Source organism: Empidonax traillii, unplaced genomic scaffold, assembly GCF_003031625.1.
Source record: "Empidonax traillii isolate 1590-97213 ecotype Southwest subspecies unplaced genomic scaffold, ASM303162v1 scaffold601:size890739, whole genome shotgun sequence".
In the NCBI taxonomy this organism is placed as follows: Eukaryota; Metazoa; Chordata; class Aves; order Passeriformes; family Tyrannidae; genus Empidonax; species Empidonax traillii.
The window spans coordinates 346,472-368,567 of NW_020955794.1; the positions used below are offsets into that span (position 1 = coordinate 346,472).

Here is a 22,096-nt window from a genome sequence, read left to right on the forward strand (position 1 = left end):
GTCAGGGAGAGACTGAGGTACAGGTGCAAATGCGAGATTAAAAAAAAAAATCAAGATGTGTTTAGCACAGTAAAGGCTGAAATAAATCACTTTAAAATCTGATTGGGCTACTTCAAGTTCTTTAAAGTTTAACCGTAAGTTGTTTTTTTTCCCATGTAACTTTTATTTTAGGAAATAAGCTTTCAGTAGGAAGCAGTTGCTACTTGCTTTTTTATTTTTTTATTTTAACTAGGGAAATGGGGAGGGCAATACTGTGAATTCTTGTTGCCTTCTCAGCGGTATAATCTTTTTTTCTGCTTTTTTTTTCTCCTGAGAAAAAGTAGTTTCTTCTGGTTAGAAACCTACTCTGCTGAATATGGATTAGAGTTCTAGAGAAATGTTTGTCTCCATGTAAATAGATTCTTAAAGTGGGGATTTTGGTGTTTTTTAAAAACTCTGAACAGTTCTGTCAAAGTTTTAATGGAATCATGGAATCACAGTGTGGTTTGGGTAGGAAGGCACCGTGGGCAGGGACACCTGCCACTCGGACAGTTCCTCCCTGACTTTGGTGCCTTCTTTCTTTCAGGAAGAAAATGAAAATATTTTCTGAGTCTCATAAAACTGTTTTCGTGGTGGATCACTGCCCCTACATGGCAGAATCATGCAGGCAACACGTTGAATTCGACATGCTGGTGAAGAACAGGACCCAGGGAATTATCCCTCTGGCACCCATCTCCAAGTCCCTATGGACCTGCTCCGTGGAATCATCCATGGAATACTGTAGAATAATGTATGATATCTTCCCTTTCAAGAAACTGGTGAGTTCCTCCAGCCTTCTTGATAGTGGGAGGAATATTTTTCTTTCTTATTTTTAAGTGGATTTAAGTCTTTTAACAGTTAGATTGAAATGTGAAATGTATGGTGTTGACTTCCAAGGAGTTCTGGGCTTGGGGAAGAGGTGGGATCACCCTGGAACTGCCAGTTTGGGAAAGGGGGAGAGCTTTTTGGCACACGCAGCTCCCTGTTTTTCTAAATATGTTTTCCTGGGTGATGTTTTTTAAATCTTGCTGGACATTTAACTCATGAGGCACCATGAGAGTCCTTGGAGAATGATGTCCAGTATTGCAGTGTTGTATTTTATTTTCTGCTGAAAATATTGCTTGATTGTTGAAATCCTTAATAATCTGCAGTTCTGGTTTGGTGTAGAGACTGGCTTTGTGGCTTAAAAATACAAGCAAAAAGGAATGTAATTCGTGTTTGTTTGGATTTGGGGAAGTAGCACTATAATGCCTGTTACCTCACAGGTGATTTTATTTTTTGATCCTTGCAGGTGAACTTCATTGTGAGTGATTCTGGGGCTCATGTCTTGAATTCTTGGACTCAAGAAGATCAGAACTTGCAGGAGGTATGGTTTGCAGCTGGTCTTTTGTAGGTGTAGCTGAATTGTGGAATAAATAGCAACATTTTGTTATGTTCAGTATGAAATAACTCAGGTTAATTAAGATATTGGTGGGTCTGGTCTGAAGTTGTTGCATAACAATTTCAAGGCTGGATTGCCCTACAAAATTTAAAGAGTGTTTCACTCTAGATTTACGTATTAAATAATATGAAATTACCTATGTATTTCTGCTGTAATTCTGTGCTACTTACTAAGTTCCTTCTTTTTTTTTTAAATTTGCATGACAGGCAAATAAACCTGTAAGTTCATCATAATACACACACAGAAAATAAACACAAAGCATGAGATGCAGCTGATTTTTATTTTTTTTTCCCCAGCCAACAAGAACATTGGTTTGAGGCTAAAAAAAAAAAAAAACCAAACAAAAACCCCCCACACAAATAGAGAACAAAATCAAACCCAGAATCAAACCAAAACAGCAACAAAAATCAAACTAAAACAAAAACAAACAACAACAAAAAAACCAAATCAAACCATGGGAAACATTAATTGTAACTATCCTCTTTGTTATCATATTGTTTCATACTGAAAGGGGCTCATCCTTGGAAAAACTTTCATAGGGGAGGAACTGAATTTTCGGATTCTCAGGAATTGAAAGCAAAATGGCACCTTTAATAATGCTGGGGTGTCTTTCAGGTGTTGGGTGAAACTTGTGATTATAAGCAGGTATAATAAATGTAATAAATGAGGATATTATATTCTCAAGGCTCAGTAACAATGAGTAAATTGAATTGCAGAGGGTGATTTAGGATGTTTCCCAGAAGGGCCGCCAACATCAAGTGCTGGTTACTTATCTTGTCTGTTCATCTCCCGACAATATTAATTGGCACGTCCAAGTGCTGACATCCCAGCTGGGTGCCCAGGACATTCCGGTGCTCATCTCTTTCCCTGTTTCCCACCAGCTGATGGCAGCCCTGGCAGCTGTGGGGCCCCCAAACCCCCGGGCAGACCCCGAGTGCTGCAGCATCCTGCACGGGCTGGTGGCGGCGGTGGAGGCCCTGTGCAAGATCACCGAGTACCAGCACGAGGCCCGCACCAGCCTCCTGGAGAACGCCGAGCGCGTGGGCAACCGGGGCAGGATCATCTGCATCACCAACGCCAAGAGGTCTGGGGGGTCCTGGGGGATCCTGGGGGTGTCTGTGGGATCGGGGCCTGCCACCCTCAGAGAGTCAGCTCAGTGTTTGGGTGCCTGTGCCCTGCTGGAGGTGTTGTTTGTGGAGGGCTGGAGGGAGGGGAGCGCTCGGTGAGCCGGGGGGTGGATGGTCCAGCATTGAAAGGAATTCCTGGTGTTTTTCCAGTGATAGCCACGTTCGGATGCTGGAGGATTGTGTTCAGGAGACCATCCATGAGCACAACAAGCTGGCAGCCAACTCTGACCAGTGAGTACTGCTTTTTACACACCTATTGTTATTATTGACCACTGAGTATTACTTTTTACACACATTATTATTATTATTACTAATATTATTATTGACCAGTGAGTATTGCTTTTTACACACTTATTCTTGTTATTATTGATCACTGAGTTTTGCTTTTTATGCACATTATTATCATCGTTACTGTTATTACTACTAATATTACAATTAACCATTGAGCATTGCTTTTTACATACATTATTATTATTATAATAATTACTATTATTATTACTAATATTACTATTGACCAGTGGTATTGCTTTTTACACACTGTCATTATTACTATTATTATTATTGTGATTATTTTGCTTTTTACACACTTATTATCATGATTGTCATTATTATTATTATAACTATTATTATCATTATTATTGTAATAACCCATATCATCATCCTTATTGTCTATTGATATTATCAGTAATTCCTAAGATTTATTTTTCTTCTGTAAAAATATATATTTAGTATATACTAATATGCTATAAATATGTATTAGCCTATAACTTTTTAAAAAATATATTTTGGGGCTTAAATATATTTGTATACATACATTAAAAATACTTTTATATTTATCTAATAGTATAAATCAGTAATAATGTAAATATATTTAAATATATTTTTGTATGTTTTATATAAATATAAAACATGTGTAAATATATCAAAATAAGACATATAATTACATTGAAATATGTAAATAATATATAAAGTGTAATTATTGATGTGTTAATATTAATAAGTACAGTAATAATGCTACTAAAATATTATTATTATTATTATTATCATTATCATTTACTTACTTACTATTAGATATTTTTATTTTATTAAGAGAAACTTAACTGAGTTTCTCTCACCCTGCACATGCCTGGCATATCTTCATGAAATGTGAATGTATTTTTTTAATAAAGAAAATCCAGGTAAAGTCCAGGGAATCAGGTTCTGAGTCTGCTGGAAAGACAGAAAAATGGTCTCATTCCTGTAGGTAGAGATGTGAAACAATGTCCTGATCTTCCCAAACTTTCAGCCAGATTAGGATATAATAATAATAATAATAGTAATAATAATAATAATAATCTCTGGATTATTTGGGTAGTTGTTTCCATGTTCATGGGATCCCCTTATTAACACCCACCCTTGGAGGCACAAATCCCCTCTAGTGGCACTTTCCAACTGGGAAAAGCTGCCCAAGGTTGCCCCAGTGATCTGTCCAAAAAACAAACACACTGCTGGAGCATCTGAAGAGCCACAGATGTTATGTTTTTATTTTTGTTCTGATAAAAATCATTAGTGTAACCTCGCTTCTACCCCTGGAAAAAGCACACTGTTAATACATGTTTATAAATCAGAATGGATTTCATTTCCAGGCTCAACAAAATGTGTTTTATTTTCCAGTCTAATGCAGATTCAGAAGTGTGAGCTGGTGTTGATCCACACCTACCCCGTTGGAGAAGACAGCCTGGTTTCAGATCGCCCTAAAAAAGAGGTGAGGAGCTGAAACAGAAAATTTCACCAAAGATGAACCATCTCAGGCTTTGTGCCAGTTATTCTCAGTTGTACAGCAGCTAAACCACGTGTGGTGGTTGTTGGGAATCAAGTACATACAGAATATTCAGTAATTTATTCCTCATTTTGCTCTGCATTTTACTGTGCTGTCTGTAAGAACGAGAAAAGACACAAGAAAACAAGTTTTCTTAATGGAAAAGGCATCTGGTCCTGCATGTTATTTATTAAATAAAAAGGAGTGTAACAGCTGCCTTCCTGAGATTCTTTTCTACAAACTTCTGCTGTAGTTGTGCTAAAAAAAAAAAAAATAACAGGAGGCAATAAATTGAATTCTAATTCCCTCTGTAAGGCAGACACTGGGTTTGGGGATTTTTTTTAGTTGATTTGGATTTTTTATTGTTAGAGTTTTTTTAATTATTATTATTATTGTTTTGGGGGAGTTGATTGTTGTGGGGTTTTCTTGTTAATTTTTTTTTCTTTTTGTTATTGTTGATTTTTGTTTGGTTTTATTTGGTTTGGATGGTTTTGATTGTTTGGTTTGTTTTTTTGTGGTTTTTAATTTTTGGGGTTTTGTTGTTTTGGTTTGGTTTTGGGGGCTTTTGTTTGGTTTTCTTGTTTTGGTTTGGTTGTTTTGGTCTTGTTTGGTTGGTTGTGGGATTTTCTTGTTTGGGGTAGTTTTCTTGTGCATTTTTTTTGTGTTTGGTTGGGAGGTTTTCTTTGTAGTTGTGGTTTTTTTTTTAAGCTCCAAACCAATGTTCTTTTTGTGTGAGGAAAAATCAGATACATCTCATGGCTTGTGTTTATTTTATATATAAATATATGAGGCTTTTACAGGTCCATATATAAAAATTACTTTACTCCTGTTACTCAGTAGCTAAAACAAAGAAAAGTTCTTATTAACAATTAACAACCCAGATTTTTTTTTAGCACTCCTAAATTTTTCTCACCCATTTGTATTAACTGCAATTGGAGCAAGTGGCATAACCTCAAAATTCTGAATTAAGAGTAATTTCTGCTTCTTTCTTGTTGTTTCCCTTGCTGTGGGTTTTTTGGGTGGGAGTTTCCCCCCCCCCCCGCCCCAACTTATTGTAAATACTTATTTTCTGAGTTTGGAATGAACTGTTCCATGATACCAGAGCCTAATCCAGGAATTCCACGTGTCCCTTTTGTTCCAGCTCTCACCTGTCCTGACCAGTGAGGTGCACAGTGTCCGTGCAGGGAGGCATTTGGCCACGAAACTGAATCTTTTAGTGCAACAACACTTTGATTTGGCTTCAACCACCATCACAAACATCCCCATGAAGGTAATATTGTGTCTACAGCTTTGTGGGAACTTTCCTGCATCACTTCTAAATTTGTTTGAAAACTTTTTAATGTTCATTTGAATTGAATTTTTACATTGTTTTTCTCTCCATATCATGTTTTCTGTTTTGTTTTTGTTTTGTTTTGTTTTTTTTGTTTTATTTTATTAGCCCACATTCAATGTCTGTGACCAGGTTAGTAAAAATCAAGAAGGGGGAAATAAAAAAAAAAAAAAATTTAAAGAAGGATCACAGAACAAAAAAGTTGTATTGCTGAACCTCAGTTTTTGGTGTGGCAATACAAGTTATTTCAGTTCTATTTGTGTTACTTTATATAAATATATAATCTTATTTACCTCAGATTAATTTGTCTGTGATTCTTTTGTCTTTTTCTAGTTGTGTTTAGATATTCTTGACCCTTGTGCATTCTAGTGGCATAGTGAGTCTCTTTTTTCCTCTGTTTCATTACCGTGCCCACCCAACATAAAGGTGTTTGTAACTGAGAGCTGGGTTGTGATTAAGGCTTTCCCAGGAGGATTTGCAGTTTGAAGATCCACAAACAAGAAACTTGGGACTGGATAGAGCTGGTTAAGAAACATATTAAATTGAACATCTTGAGTTTACAACCGTTCTCTGAGCAGGCAGCAAGAGAAATTTGAATCAGGAGTGTCAATATTCAGGCAAACAAAAAGGGCAGGGGCAGGTACCTTCCATGATTTAAAAAAATCCGTTACCTTCTCATGCACTCAATCAGCAATTGCACCTTTGAAAACTAGCAGCATTGTATGGATTTTACAATTTAAACCATGACATTAAAATTATTCTCACACCTTTAATGAAACTTTGAAACATGGGGCACGGCACCAACGTGACTTAAGTTTGCAAATACCTTGTCTGGAACTTTCTGACCTGTGTGCTGCTGTTATGCCTCTCCCTTCTGCCTTTGTCCTTATAGTGATAGACTATGTTGGGTTCTCTGTGGGGTTTTTCCTCTCTTTTTTTTTTTTTTTTTAATTTTATTTATGTTTTTAAACTTGGAATAAATTACCAAACTCACTGTTCCGTTCTTGCGAGTCCTCTGTGGCTGTTTAAAGATGCAGTGTCCTCTGTGCAGAACCACATTCTGAAGTTGTGAAAGTGTAAAGGGGTGCACTCTTAGATCTTTTTTAAGTGGAAGGAAATGATAAGAAGTTTCTCGAGATGTTTAATTATGAACAGTAATTGTCATTGACCATTCGTTGCTCAGAAAGCTGTAACTGCTGGCGATATCCACCATTATCGTAGTTTTCCTTCCCTAATTTAAATAAAGCCTAATTTTTACCTCTTTTGCACTATGTACACCTGTAAAAAGAGGAATTAAAAAAAAAAAAAGGAGGAAAAGCAGGTGCCTGCACCTTCAAACAGCTCAGAGAGCAAACAGTTTCCTCAACCTTGCAATCCCGTTGTTGTCTGAGGCGCTTCGGAGACCTTGTTTTGTTTCCTTCTGCAGTGAAAGGGAAATGTAGAACGATTCTTTTATGAAAGGATGATTTCAAGCTGAAAGAGTTACATTCCTTCTTTCTGCCTTTCTGTTTTAAAGGAAGAACAACATGCTAACACATCAGCCAACTATGATGTGGAGCTGCTTCATCACAAAGAGGCACACGTTGACTTTTTAAAGAGTGGTGAGTGGAAATAGCCCTCCAGAGGTGGATTTTGATCAGAAATGGTGGGAGCTTCAAATCCCTGGAAATCTCAGGCTCGAGGAGCAGGTTCTTCCAGTCCTTGCAACCCAAAAAGCTTCCTTTGTAATGTTGGCATTGGAGTTTTACTCGTTTTTGGCATGTTTTAATACAGTAATAAGGACATGGCAGTGGAAAAGCAGGTCACATTCACACGTGTTCAAGTTGTTTCTGTGAGATTTGAAATACCTCCCATTTTATCTCTGAATTTGGAGCTCTTACCCAATATTCCTCTGCAGTGAATTTTAAATAACTCAACTTGAGGTTAGAAAAACACGACACTAAGCCTTATGCAAAATTATTTTATAGAGGAAATAGTGCTTGATGTAAGATTTTGTTAATAGATTAGAACTTCTGTATTAGTGGAATTAAAAGTCCTGTGGTCCATAAATGACCATTTTGGGGAGCTGGTACCTTTTTTCCTCTTAAGTAGATTACCATTACTTTGAGGAAAAGAAGGAATTCCTCTATCATCTGTCCCCCATAGTTCAGTGGAGTGTTGGATTAAAGATTGATGGAAAAGAATAGAGTGTCACAGTAATGATTGGGGACTCACCTGAATTTGTGTTAAGATGTTGGAAAGCCTAAAGTTTTATTGGAAGGGCTCGGGAGGGGTTTTAATAAGCACATCAAACTAATCTTTCACATGTAAATGTCTGATATGAAATAAAACTTACTCTTAAGATTAGACTCAACCCTACCCACTTTGTTGCCAGCCCAGCCCAGCAGTGTTGCCTGGTAATGTCTGTGTTTTTCTTTCCAAATATTGTGCATTTGGGGCTCTTCAGGGACTGTGTAATTGTGAAACTTGATGCAGAACTCAGTTAATTCTTTCCTGAGGCAACATGAGCCAGAGATCATGAAGACTCTCAAAGCTCACTGGAAGAAATGTAGTTTATTGTGAAAGCGTATTGATAATGTCTAATTTAAGGCCATCAGGTGGCTTTTGCAAGACCAGTGAGACCTTGCATGAAGGCATTTTAGTAATAAAACATGTCTGGTCAGTACATGATCATGTTTATGTGTATTTTGCACCTTAAAAGTTCAGAGCTGTTCTGCTGCAATGAAGGAAACGTGGTCGATCAGCCCCTTTGTCTGCCTCTCTCTCTGCAGGTGATAATCACGTGGGTGGCAACAGCAGGGAAGGCACTTTTAAAGAAACTGTGACGTTGAAGTGGTGCACCCCTCGGACAAACAGCGTGGGTAGGTAGCCTGGAACCTTCCAGAGCTGGTCTTGAGCTGGTGCTCAGCCCTGTCCCCCTCTGTGCCCTTTTGAGCTTTATCAGGGAATTAAATGTGTGCAATGATAGAATCAGTCCCTCTGTATCAACTTTCTGATCTGACGGAGGGAGAGATCTCTGCCCACATCTGAGTATGGGAGGGAAAGGGAATTCCTGAGGTAACACAGGAATCCCCTGGGGACTGTTAGCAATAAATGCTGACTCACTGAGCCAGCAAATCAAAAATAAAGAGAAATAAAAGCAGGCAAACTGTACAGGGAAATCTGTCAGGAGATAAAGAGCTGAGGGGGATTGGGAATCCTCCCAGTGAACTGTTCCAAGGAGGTGGTGAAGGGAGCAGGCTTTGAGATCGAGAGGCACCCAGATTTTTTAGTTCTGCTGCTGGTTGTGAATTGACTTCCTCCTCCTTCCTTCCTTTTATTCTGTGGGTGGTTTTTCCTGTCTGTGGAATGACACTCAACCTCTCTGCCCACTTCTGTGTTTGTTTTTTCAGAGCTGCACTATTGCACTGGAGCATACAGAATTTCACCAGTAGATGTAAATAGCAGACCTTCCTCATGCCTTACAAACTTCCTCCTCAATGGTAAATTTGTGTCCTTGGCTAATTATTTCATGTTTTAATTGTCAACGCTGCAGTTGGAGCACATGTTGGTTTGTGCATCAGTAAATGTCTCAATACTGTAAAAATACCAAGTTTATTGTAACACGTCCTGCAAGTAAGAGAAGAAAGTTGTTAAATGTCCTGAAAAGCAGATGGAATAGTTTTGAAATTTCAGGATGGGAGAAAAGATGTAAAGAAGGAGCAAGTATTAATATCAGTGTTTGTCTGTTTGCAAGCAAAATTGCATTGCAAACATCCTTTCAGTGGAATGTTTTCTTCAGTCAAGCCACTTGAGTGTCTAAATGTGCAGTGGTTTCATTAAAAACGATATTTTCATGTATTTTTCCCTTAAGATTCTATAACAAAAAAGTGTTTTGATTAATAAAAATGGTTAGAAGCAAAATTAACAGCATCTTTCAGGTAATTTTGGTATTTTTGCTCCCCCATAACGAGGAGCTTATTTGGAAAAATGCTCCCTTTTATGCATAGTTTATTTTCCTGGAACCAAGGCAAGTTTTATTCCTCTGTCTCCAAAAAACTACATCCATCTCCAGCACCGACAGCAGGAATCAACTGATGCCTTTACACCCAAGTGATTACTTTATTACTTCTCGGAAGTTGCTTTTAATGAGGGGGTTTCAGCAGCAGGGCCGTTTCACACCTATTTCTGTAGCTTTAATTCAAAAATCAAAGCAGCAACTGATGAAACCCCATCCCGGTTCCCAACAGGTCGCTCGGTTTTGTTGGAACAGCCCCGCAAGTCTGGCTCCAAAGTCATCAGCCACATGCTCAGCAGCCACGGGGGGGAAATCTTTTTGCATGTTTTAAGCAGCTCCAGGTCAATTCTGGAAGATCCCCCATCAATTAGTGAAGGGTGTGGTGGAAGAGTCACTGACTACAGGATTACAGTAAGATCCTTTGGGTTGTTTGTTTGTTTTTTTTTAATCTTCTGAACTGTTGCTCCTCTTGCCCATCGCAGTAGATGGGTGAAGGAAGCCTTGGAGCACCTTCTGGAGAGCAGGAGCCAAACTTTGTACTGCTGATAGATAACTGATACAAAACAGTACATCTGCTGGTTGCTGTGCTTCATGAAATGATTTTGATGCTGTGTCAAAGAAGGACTCGCCTCCTTGTGCAGTCTGAGTGTTTGAATTTGTCCTGGGTCTAGAATTATAATTTTTCTTGGCAAATTCTTCCTGGGGGTGGGATACATGTAGGGCTGTCTCCCAGTTGTTGTCAGAAGGATAGATTGCACAGGAATGGCTTGTACAGTAAATAGAAAAGATGAAGTTGTCAGCTTTGAGCCCTGATAACGGAGCAGACAATCAGCTGGCGTTAATTTTACATTTCCATTATTATTTTCCACATATCCCTTGTATCTCTTGTAAACAAGCAGAAGTGGCCTCTGGAAAAATGCAGTATAACTCTCACCATCCACGAAATACCTTGCAGATCCAGAAGGCCTCCTCCTGGATGTTTAACCCCTGTTTCTGTGCCACTGTTTTTGTGTTCACCCTGATAATTTGTCCAGGTGAAAGCTGGAAAAGGGCTCGGGGTTGGCAGGGCCAGGGAGAGCAGAGGGGGTGGTGCAGGTTAGTGATAAACCCATTCAGTGAAAGTTCCTGTGTTAGAGAAATGCCTAATTGTATCTTGTTTGGTTATCATTAGGATTTTGGTGAATTTATGAGGGAAAACCGATTAACTCCTTTTCTAGAGCCCAGATATAAGATGGATGGAAGTCTTGAAATTCCATTGGAACGTGCAAAAGATCAGTTAGAGAAACACACTCGTTACTGGCCTATGATTATTTCTCAGACCACCATCTTCAACATGCAGGCTGTAAGTAACCTTTTGGTCTCTTCTAGATTAAGTTTCACCTTGCCCCTTGGTGAATTATTAGCTCTGTTTTTATGATAAATCCCCACAAAATCAGTTTATTTTCGCTGGCACGCTCTGTATTTAATGCAGTAGATCACTGGGATGCCATCCAAGTGGGGGTGGAATGTTTGAGCTGGGTCAAGAAAACACACATCTATTTAGACCTGCTCAGAGTTACTGCTAAATTTAGGAGAAGAAGGTGGGATTATTTACACACAGATTGTCTCACTGGCTTCTCTTTCGCCTTGCAGGTGGTGCCATTGGCCAGCGTGATTGTAAAGGAGGCAATGACTGATGAGGATGTTCTGAACTGTCAAAAAACAATTTACAATTTGGTTGACATGGAGAGGAAAAATGACCCACTGCCCATTTCAACAGTTGGAACCAGAGGAAAGGGGCCAAAAAGGTGACATGCATCTCTCTCTTTCTTTGTGCTGGACTTCTGTCAGAAATACTTCATTGTTTTCATACCAGATTTTCAAAATATAGCCAGAAATAATACATAGTAAACTGAAATGTTGTATCTGCTGTGAATCATTTGCCTGTATCATTGAGGGGCTGTCACAGCACTGTATGGTGGGGGAAAAGAACTCTCATCAGTTTATTACCCAGGAACTTTAAAAGTGTGCTAAAAAATGTGAAAGCAGAGATAGTCATTGTGATGGATACAAGTTGGACAAAGTGGAATCATTTCCCATTAATTAAAAGGAAAACTTGAACATGTTATAAAGAAACAATGCTTTCAAATTGGTAATGTTAAAATATCCCAAGCGTTTTGAAACAATTACTTTAAATATGGGCTGAAAAGACGTTAAGATACGGATTTTCCCACAGGACTGGAAGTTATTTACAGTCCTTATTTCTTAATCCACAGAATTTAATAATAATTCATTTGCATGTCAGTACATGACACTGCATAGTTAGCGGACACCTGAGAGGTTTCAGAAGTGCCTTTTGGCAGTGAGAGCTGGTGAAAATTGTGATGTCAGTGGACAGAAGTCATTTCAGTTTAAACTTGGCTCTGGGTGTTCATTGGGAAACGTGGAATGCACCGTGCAGGTGGACAGACCTCCAGTACAGGAGGACAGGGAATCTATCTGGAGTTAGTTTTGATTTTGGGGGGGGGGTTCTTCCTTTTGTTTCTCGAGGATCTGCCTTTTCATTCAGTGTGTTCAGTGAGGAAATGCTGAGTGTTCCTCTGGCCTGGCCTTTCGCAGGGATGAGCAGTACCGGATCATGTGGAACGAGCTGGAGACCCTGGTCCGAGCGCACATCAACAACTCTGACAAGCACCAGCGGGTCCTGGAGTGCCTGCTGGCCTGCAGGAGCAAACCCCCCGAGGAGGAGGAGCGCAAGAAAAGGGGCAGGAAGAGGGAAGACAAGGAAGATAAGTCAGAAAAGCTGGGAAAAGACTACGAGTCGGACAAGCCGTGGCAGGAATCGGAGAGGTGCGTTTTCCAAAGTGAAACGAAATCAGAGCATAATGATTCTCCTTGGTTTGGATCAGTAAATATTAGCAGGCTTGGGAAGTGGGCATCTTATTACAGTGGACTTCTGAGATTCCCATATTTTAGAGGCAGTGTGGTTCTTGGGCCAGTTGTTGCCCACTTAGCAGGGCCTTTCAGCTTGAGGAGTCGCTGCTGTTGGGTTTTACTGCAACCATACCACGTACTAGACATTAAACTGCTTTATGGAAATACAGGGCATGGCTCAGAACTCAGGCAGTTCTCTTCTTTTAAGCTCTAGATAGTTTAGTATTCAGGTAGATGAACAGTGTGGATTGGTTTGGCTCTGCAGTTGAACATCAGGATTAATGTCCACAGTCCTACTGTCTCTAATTCATGTTGCTGCTTGAGCTTGTCTTGGGTGTTAAGGGTCTATCAGTCTGTTCTGGTTTCCCTCTTTCAAACTCTTTTAAAGGTATCAAAAAAGCTTAATTTGCACATGTTTAGTGCGTGCTGTGATCGTTTCACACAGGAGGACCTTTTCACCTTTATTGCCACCGCTCCTATGACCCTTCATGACTTTCTGTGCACAACCAAATCCATTCCTACAACTGAAACTTTTAGTTGCAAATGTGGAACAAAAAACAGGGACTAGGAGAGAAGGGGTTTGCTATGGAATGGGTCTGAATTCACCTAGGAAAGGTAACAGGAAATTGTGTGGTATCAGAAATTATGTTCTGCTCAAGCAAATTTTTCTTCCCTCTCCCAAAGGTTAAAAGGTCTTTTGGATCGGGAGAAAGAAGAGCTGGCAGAAGCTGAGGTTATCAAAGATTCCCCTGATTCTCCTGAGCCCCCCAACAAAAAACCTCTGATTACAATGGATGAAATGCCCACAGTTGAAAAGGCAAAAGGTAAACCAGAAGAATTGCAACATTTATTATGATTTCTTTTAAAGGATAAATAATCTGTAATTCTTTTAAGCCATGGTAACGGTTTAAGAATTCAGAAATGAAATCACTTAGACTCTTTTCACTTGCAATTTTAGGGCCAATGTCCTTGCTGTCCTTATGGAGCAACAGAATCAACACTGCCAACTCCAGGAAACACCAGGAATTTATTGGTCGTTTGAACTCTGTCAACAACAAAGCTGAGCTGTACCAACACCTGAAAGAGGAAAACGGGTTTGTATCAGTAAATAAATCACTGCAGAGATCTTAGCAGGGGTCAGCCTGGAGGAACACTTCAGTTTACAGCATTAGACACTGTTCTTCTGAGGATTAAAATGGATAAATACATTTCTTTGCCCATAGTGCTGATGGAGAGCTACAAACCAACCTCTCCAGTCACCAAGGTGCTGGCAGTCAGGGGTCAGTGTGAGAGGGGTGAAGTCCTTGAAACAAACTGCCAAAGGCTCATGTTTTCCAGTTGGATTCCCTGGTCACTTGAATATTCTCCAGCCTTGGGAATATTTTGTCTTTTGGTGAGGTTGATAATGGGTGGCTTTTCAGGGTTGTTGCTGGAACGTTCCTGCGCGGGAACCTTTCGGATGGCTGCTCAGAGAAGGAGATAAGATCGTTGGGGCAGGGGAAGACAGGATGGTCAGTGATGTAAAAAACCAGTTATGGAAGTCTTTAAGGCTGATAGGTTTCTCCTGAAGCTGCTGATGGCATTTCCAATAGCAAGCCTCACCGCTTGTTTTGCCTTTCAGAATGGAAACGACGGAAAACGGAAAAACGGGCCGGCAGTGATGGCTTCATTCCGTCCCTCTGGACAAAAAACCTGGCCAAACCCCAGAAATATTTAATGCTGGAATTGCTCTTGGTACTGTTTCAATACACTTGTATAGCTCTGGTTTGGATTGGTTTTTACATTTTTTTCTATTCCTATTTTTGCTATGAGAGAACGAAATCCGCGTATCACGTGTGCAAACAGGAGCTTGTCCCTCAGTGTTCCCACTCGTGCTTTGGGATGAAGAAAACCCCTGCTCCCGTGGACTAAATCAAGGAATCCAAAACGTTAGTCAGCTTAAAAGTCCTTTCCCGGAAGTACTGGGTAATATTTCCAAATCAGTGATTGTTTTAAGAAAAAAAAAAAAAAAAAAAAAAAAAAAAAAAAAAAAAAAAAAAAAAAAAAAAAAAAAAAAAAAAAAAAAAAAAAAAAAAAAAAAAAAAAAAAAAAAAAAAAAAAAAAAAAAAAAAAAAAGGAAAGAAAAAAAAAATTGGAGTGATTTGTAATAAGCTCGATAACGTTGGTAATTTTTGGTTCGTGAAAACTTTTATTTATATGAAACTTCCTCAGGAGTCCGGAATTATGGAAAAGACCTCACACTGAGTCACTGAGCTGAGAAAATGCCAGTCTTGGTTTGCAATTAAGGGGATGGGAGGGCGAGGGGTTTTAGAGATAAAAACTGTTGGTTTTAAAAAACTGTTGGCTTTTAAAAAATGGAACGCAAATGGTCTTTAGAAAGCAAGGTCTTTCAGGTTGTTGTGTTGGAGGTAAGGCTTTGTAAGCAAACGTAAAATAAATTTTTTGCTAATAATTATTTTTCTGATGGAGTGTGCTCTCTAAGACATAATGATAATTTAGCCTCTGTGGTGCAGGTGTGTTTTCTTGCTGAGTGATTTCAGGGCCATTTTTACAGATTGATGAAATGGTTCTTGCATGGTAACACTTTTGGTCACGTTCTGAAGCTGATGTAGCTTTTACAGAAGCAGTGTGTCACTTTTGGAGATCCTGGCCTGAAGACTTTGAATTCCTTTGAATAAAATATTCCTTAAAAACAGGATGTGCTGGATCAGCACATCTCTTGACATCCCATGTCAGATGTTCTGATGGAGAAAACTGCCACGGAATTCTTGTTTCTCATGAGTTTTGTGCCGTTGTTGAAATATATATTTGTTTAGGTTGTTTCCTAACTCCCATTTTCCACAGTTGAAGCATCTGGCTGTTCAGTGATTAAATGAGCAGGAGGTAACTGTGGGGTTTGTATTCTACAGACTTGGAGAGTCTTACAGGGACAGGAGATGCCACAAGGGCTGATGTTTCCTGCAGTGATCCTTTGGATTTATATTTTACCACTCCTTGTTTTATGGACTACAGGTGCAGGGAAGATTACAGGTTAAAATACGGACTTGTGGATTAAGCAGTTTAATCCTAGTTAAGTAATTGCAAAATATAGTCCATAATTAAATTACAGATTACATTTTGCACGTGTCAGTTTGTTAAACTGAAAGGATTAAAAAACACATGAAAAGCTTTTAGAAATTCTTTTACAGAATTTTAGGGATTCTGTAAGGCCCTGTGGGCTCTTGAAAGGGTGGAAGTGGACAAGAGAGTGAGTTTTTACACCTGTAACTTTTAAAAAATGTAGCTTAAGAAGTACATTGTCTCTGATTCCCTAACAGGAAGAGTTGTGCTGTGTATGTGAGTAATAAGGACAGCACCTTCTAGAACAAATAGTCCCTTTTATTGGTAGATTTTGTTCTCAATATCATTTACAGGTCCTTCCCTTGAGCCTCTGGCTGTTGCCGTGGTGGGTGGTCACACCCTCCCCGTAGAGGGGAGGGAGTTGGTATTTTGGTGGTGTGATGTGGGGCAGTGGGATTGCCCTGGGGCGCTGGTTTGGGAAGGTGAGTGGTGCCCCAGGTGAGGTCCCCAGTGGAGGTGGAGCTGAAGGCCTGCACTCGTGGACAGGGGCTTTGCGGGGTTTCAGCACATCCAGTTCCACGTCAGCACGGCCCGAGCGGGAGCTCCTCTGGAACAGCACATTCTGGGATCCAGGAATTCTTCTGGGACACTTGCAAAGCCAGCAAAACAGGATTACCAGGAGCACCCCAGCAGTGGCACAAAGACTGCTGAGTAAGGCAGGTGGGGTGTCCCTGACCGTGGAGTCATTCCTGGCTTGAAGGGTATGCCCATGGAACGGCCTCGTGGTGGCAGAGCAGAGGCCGCCGTAGGAAATGCTGAAAATCACATCAATCTCGTATTCTGGCAGCATTGCCTGGACAAAGTGGGGGCTGATGGACCCGCCTGGCACCCCTAATTTCTCCAGCGCTCCCTGGATTTCGTCCCTGGCGCACCGGGATCCGTCAGCACGTGCGCACAGCGAGCTGTTGTACCAGGAGATGAGCGTGGAGCCGGGCCGGAGAGCTGTCACCACCACGTCCCCGGGGCTGCTGGAGCTCAGGTACAGGGAGAGCTTCTCCAGGAACAAACCCAGCCTGCTCCTCTCCCTCAGGAAAGAGCAGTAGCTGTTCTTTGCACGGACGGTGTAAACGTGGCACGGGGCCTCGGCGGGCTCGAGCAGCTCGACGGTGAAGGACTCGCAGGCCGTCAGCCCTCCCGAATCCACGGCAGACAGCACGAACTCCTGAGGGGAATACTGCAGGTCAACATCCAGGGGATAGCCGTGCATGGCCTGCTGGGAGGCGTTGAACTGCAGCCAGCTCTCCGATCCTGCTGGAGAGCCGTCGGCCGGAGCCACTCGGAGAGACAACCCGGTGGAGTTCCCGTCTTCCTCGTCGTGGAACGTGTTGGCGGGGACAGGGAAAAAGAAGAGGCGTCCAATGGTTGCTGTTAGGGGTGTAATGGAATGAACAACCTTTGGGGAAGTGTTTGCTTGCCCTTTGGAGAGGAGGGAGAAAAGGAAAGGATTATGAGGGGGGAAAGTGGCTTTGTGGTACTGAAGGATGGTGAAGAAATCTCATCAGCCTCGGGATTGTGGAGAGTGCTGGCTGGAAGGGATCTCTGGAGGTCACCTGGCCAAGCTCCTGTTCGGAGCAGGGCTGTAGACAAGGCAAATGAGATCAAGCATGGCTTTGCATTGCTGGATCCTAAAAACATCAGGGGATGACGGGTCACAAGTCTCAGTGGGTGACAGGGGAGGTTTAGGTTGGGAATCAGGACAAAGTTCTTCCCCCAGAGGGTGGTTGGGCACTGGACAGGCTCCTCAGGGCAGTGGGCACAGCACCAAGGCTGCCAGAGCTCCAGGAGCCTTTGGCACGTGGTGGGATTGTTGGGGTGTCCTGTGCAGGGCCAGGAGTTGAACTGGATGATCCCTGTGGATTCCTTCCAGCTCAGCAGATTCTGTGACTCTGCAACCATTTTGGAAAATTGAGTGGTTTTTAGCTAATTTTTCTTATTGTTAAGGTAAAAATATGTTGGTTATCTGGAGTTTCTGTAGCATCCCCTAATGGGGATCCCATGCTAGGCCTTGGGTGATTTAGGCTGGAAATACGTGGGAGATAATGATGGAAAATCCAATCAAACATTCTGTTTTGTTCACTCTTTTTTTTTTCTTTTTCCAAACCTAACACTCACCAAGACTGATTCGACATGGAATCAGATAATCTCCAAAGCAGTAAAAAGGTGGACAGCAGGAAACAGGCACAAATTTCGGAAGGAACAACTCTTAACTCTCCAAATTTCTCCCAGCCCTGATGTCCGAGCGCTCCGTCGTCGGAAACGGAGCTCGTGGACGAGGTAATTACTAAAACGTGTTATTGTTTCATCTCTCATTTCCAACACTAACCCTGGATTTTTTTTGTTTGAGGGTTTCATGAGGCTGTGGGTGTCCCAGCATCACTCCAGAGCTCCCTGCCTGGGCCAGGATTCCTGGGAGTGCTGCACATCTGCCTGGCTGGAAGAGCTCCAGGGAATGTGGGAGTGGACACCAGGTGAGCTGTAGGATGGTCGAGTGTGGGGATGAATTTGAGAAGGCATCTCCTCTCTGTGACTGCCAGGGCTTAAGAAAGATCAGGATGCAGGGAGTCCTTGCAACCTGTGACAAAAATGGGCCTCTCTTCCTGCTGTTTCTGGATCTCATGTACTTGTTTTTTACCATTTACACTTTAGGATAATTTGCAAGGTTGAGTAAAATCATGCCCTGTTATCTTCTCCCTGTGCATTACCTAAGGTAAATAACAGGGATTAATTCAGGACATGAATCTTTAGGCCATGATTATTTGGGGACTGCATGGGTTCTAGCACTGGAAACCAGGGAAGATGGATAAAAAGGTTGATGACAGCCACGTTCAGAAGCAAGGACAGAAAAGGAAACTTGTTTTTTACCTCGGGTTATAGTCTGAAGCCCTTGTGAAACAGAAACTGGAGGAAGAATCCATGCACTTTCCATCAACTTGAGGCTTTCAGATGTGGGAAACAGCCAGGTGCTTGGATCCTGCTGGGATGGCAGTAGGGTCTGAACCACCCCTGGGAAAATGAGAACGTCATCACAGTTTAAAGTGACAGATCATTTAGATAGAATGTAAAAGGAATCTTATGTCAATAATTGGGAAGGACCAATAATGGGAAGGACCCACGCAGGAAAGAATTCCTTCCTAATATCCCATCTAAACCTTCTCCCTGTCAGTTTGGAGCCATTCCCCCTCATCCTGCCACACACTACATGCTGGTGTAAATAGTCTCTCTCTCTCTCTGTCAGTGATGCTTGCTTGGACACCTGACTGCAACTCTAAATTTCTCAGACTACAGTCTTAGGTCTAATAAAGTTTTACAAAGAAGATGATTCTGAGGGACATCAGCAAGGCATTAAAAATAGGAGCAGTCAGGTCATGATAGAATGAAAAAATAGTTTGGCTCTGCTTAGTAACTGTTTAAGATCTTTCATTTGTGGCTTTTTACAGATTTAATATAAGCTGATTCAGGCAGAATCCTGCAAATTTACCCAACTGGCATTACAAACAAACCATCTCTGTAGTTAAACCCAAATCACAGATTCATGCAGATGGAAGAGAGGGCAGACTATAAAGTGCCTGCTCTAATTTTTTTACTCCATAGGATGCTCATCTACTTCTGCATCAGTTTTGATAAATATTTAATGTTCTGTTCTTAAAAACCCTCCCCAGTGTCCCCCAAGCATCTCCTCTTATGTTTTATTGTCCTTATTGTGAGAAAGTTTATCCAATGTCCAACTTAAAATCATCTTAACTGCAGTCGAAGGTCATTAGTGCTCCACCAGTTCCCAGGGGACACTGTGAATGCTTCTTTCATCTTCTAAGCAAAAGATTATATAAACCTGCCTGTCTGCTCAGTCTTCTGGACTCATTATTTCACTCTGACATGTTTTCTAGACCTTTGACCATCCTTGTGTTCCTTTGGACCTTTTTTAAGGATCTTTCCTTAGAATGGCTCGATCATATGGCTGAGCTGGTATCTGCTCCAAGCTGAGCAAAAATCTGCATCCCCTTCCTAGGAATAGTGCTGCTGATACATCCCTTGGGCCTGGAAGTTGTGCTTTTGCAGAAAAAAAACCTGTGTTGAGCTGTTCTGTTGGGCGCTCAGGGCAGGAAAGAAGACAAATAGAGAGTCAAATCTCAAACATACCTGGTGTGCTGCTGGGCAGGTGAGGAGTGGCATTAAATAAAGTCACCAGAGGGGCTTCTGCAGCAGCTGGCTGGATGCCTGAGGTTTGGTGTGGCTCCAGGGGAGGCTTGGTGACATTTGGCAAAACCCCTCTCGTTCCCACATCTTTGTCTGAGTGCAATTCCTTCGTGCCACTGGATGAAACACTTGGAGCTTTACTAAGGACAGTGCTGGTTAACACGCCAGGAAAGCTGCCTGGGGCTTCAGGACTGGGTGTTTCTGGAGAGAGGGATGCACTGGAAAGCATTTGAAGTTCTGGGAGGTGGCTTTTTGCCCTGTCACTGCAGTCTGGCACTGCTGATGCCGACGTTGCTTCTGGCAAAGACACGTGGAGATGGGTCTTAGGAGGAAAAGCCTCTGCTGAGCTGTGGGGCCATTCGTGGGCAGTCTTTGTCACCCAAGTGTCCATGGGCCTGGAAAGCTGCTCTGTGCCTGAAGTGATGTCCTGTAGGGGATGGTGTGTGGATACTTCTGATTTATTAGAAAGCAAGTAGGAGTCTGCCTCAGGCAGGTGAGGCTCTAGCTGCTCCGAGAGCAAGGACATCCCAGAAGCTCCAGTGGGCAGCACTTCCAGCTCAGTGAGGAGAAACCTTGTTCCAGTAACCAGTGAGGGTGAAAGATCTGGAAAATCAGAGTCTGCAAACATCACAGATCCTGATGGGTTAGTGGGTGTGTCCCAGGCTGAGCCCATCCCTAAGGTGACCGAGCTTTCTTGACTTACAAGCTGGATATTATTCTGCATCTTGCCACTTGCTATTGTTACACTTCCTCCCCAGAAAGGTGATGAACTCTGGGTAGGTGATGCCACAAGCTGTGTGAGTGAAGGGCTTGGCGCAGTGAAGGCCAAAGGCCTGGGAGCCTCTCCTGCAGCTGGTCCCTGGGTAACTCTGATTGGCTTTAATGTAGGTGTTGGCGTGATCATTAATCCCCTACGCTGTCTTCTTGCAGACCTTCTTCCATAATCACCTCTCCTGAGGATTCTCCAGCCTGCAATTCCATAGCCCAGCAGCCGGGAGAGGTGCTGGGAATCCACGTTGCGCTGCAGGACTTGGATGAACCCTTGGAGCGTGGCAAACCCTCCACACCTGACGGGCCAGGAGAGCCCCACCTGGGGGTTCCCCGTGAAGTCCACGTGTTCAGCCAGCACAGCCAGGCTCTGGGAGCTCCTGGGAGCTGGGCCTGGGAATTGCAGCAGGGTCAGCAGGGAGGGCTCCAGGTGCAGATACTCGGCCATGGTGCAAACCAGGGACAGGCGTTCCTGGATTTCCAGGGCTTCTGCTCCAGCAGAGAGAATGATTTCAGCAGAAGTGATGGCAGCTTCCTTCCCACACCTGGATGGTGAAAGTCCACTGGTTTAAGAGTCATTTTTCCACCCCCCGGTTTTTGTGAAGATCCCTGTTTGGATTTAATCTATCATCTTATGCACACTGTAATTCTATTACACTGTATTACCTCTTAATCCAAAACTGCCTCGTCCTGGCTGTGTAAATGTTTCCCATTCCATTAACTTCAGTGATCACTAAGTTTGATCCCATTGCTCGTGTAGAACACAGCAGCAAGGTCTGAACATACCAAACACTATCCTCATGATGGAAATCATTCACTTCAAAGATATTCCCAGTCCCTTAGACATCAAGTGTAGGTACTTGAGGAATTACCATCAGTCATAATAGGGAGTGTCTTGTGGAGGAGAGTCTCACTGGGAGCCTGCCTCTCTCCCTGCTGACAGAAGAGCTCCAGTTAGGAGCTTCCAGGCTCCAGGGAGGCTGGATGTGGCCGCCTGGAGAATCAGTGTCCCAGCACTTGCAGTCCCCATGCCCAGATTTGCACTGCTGCTCTGGGGCAACAAAACCTCCTGCTTTTAGATTCAACAATATTTTATGGGGTTTTGTTTTTGTTTCCCTGTTGTCACAAAAAAAAAAAACAAAAACCCACCCTGTGTCAGTTTGAAGGACCCATCTCTTTCTTGGGATTGCTTTTCCTCCTCCCCCCCACAGATTAGAGTGGCAGTACTCACTGGTGGCTGTTTGGCATGTATTCCAAGTCCAGGGATAAACTGCTGTCCTGAACGTGGATGCTGAAGTTTGCAGCAGCTCCTGGTGTCTCCTGGGAACGGATCCTTCCCGAGGCAGCGATGCTGAGCAGGTACCTTCCACCCTCCCCTGCCATCGGCAGC

The 22,096-nt window shown here is 42.2% G+C and overlaps 1 protein-coding gene across 2 annotated transcripts in view; it reads left to right on the plus strand.

The window, feature by feature from the left end:
- Positions 1-14,616, plus strand: part of INTS13 (integrator complex subunit 13) — a 16,010-nt gene extending 1,394 nt beyond the window's left edge. The window contains exons 2-18 of one of the 2 annotated variants that reach the window (XM_027898531.1): positions 566-797; positions 1,310-1,384; positions 2,341-2,543; positions 2,737-2,817; positions 4,240-4,330; positions 5,526-5,654; positions 5,823-5,846; positions 7,231-7,315; positions 8,486-8,575; positions 9,107-9,196; positions 9,944-10,122; positions 10,883-11,053; positions 11,344-11,498; positions 12,310-12,540; positions 13,309-13,448; positions 13,583-13,718; positions 14,246-14,616. In XM_027898531.1, the coding sequence (XP_027754332.1) occupies positions 573-797; positions 1,310-1,384; positions 2,341-2,543; positions 2,737-2,817; positions 4,240-4,330; positions 5,526-5,654; positions 5,823-5,846; positions 7,231-7,315; positions 8,486-8,575; positions 9,107-9,196; positions 9,944-10,122; positions 10,883-11,053; positions 11,344-11,498; positions 12,310-12,540; positions 13,309-13,448; positions 13,583-13,718; positions 14,246-14,285 (2,145 nt within the window). In that variant the 5' untranslated portion in view covers positions 566-572 and the 3' untranslated portion in view covers positions 14,286-14,616. The remainder of the gene's footprint in view (positions 1-565; positions 798-1,309; positions 1,385-2,340; positions 2,544-2,736; positions 2,818-4,239; positions 4,331-5,525; positions 5,655-5,822; positions 5,847-7,230; positions 7,316-8,485; positions 8,576-9,106; positions 9,197-9,943; positions 10,123-10,882; positions 11,054-11,343; positions 11,499-12,309; positions 12,541-13,308; positions 13,449-13,582; positions 13,719-14,245) is intronic. The other variant, XM_027898532.1, reaches the window with a different exon arrangement.
- Positions 14,617-22,096: the final 7,480 nt, after the last annotated feature.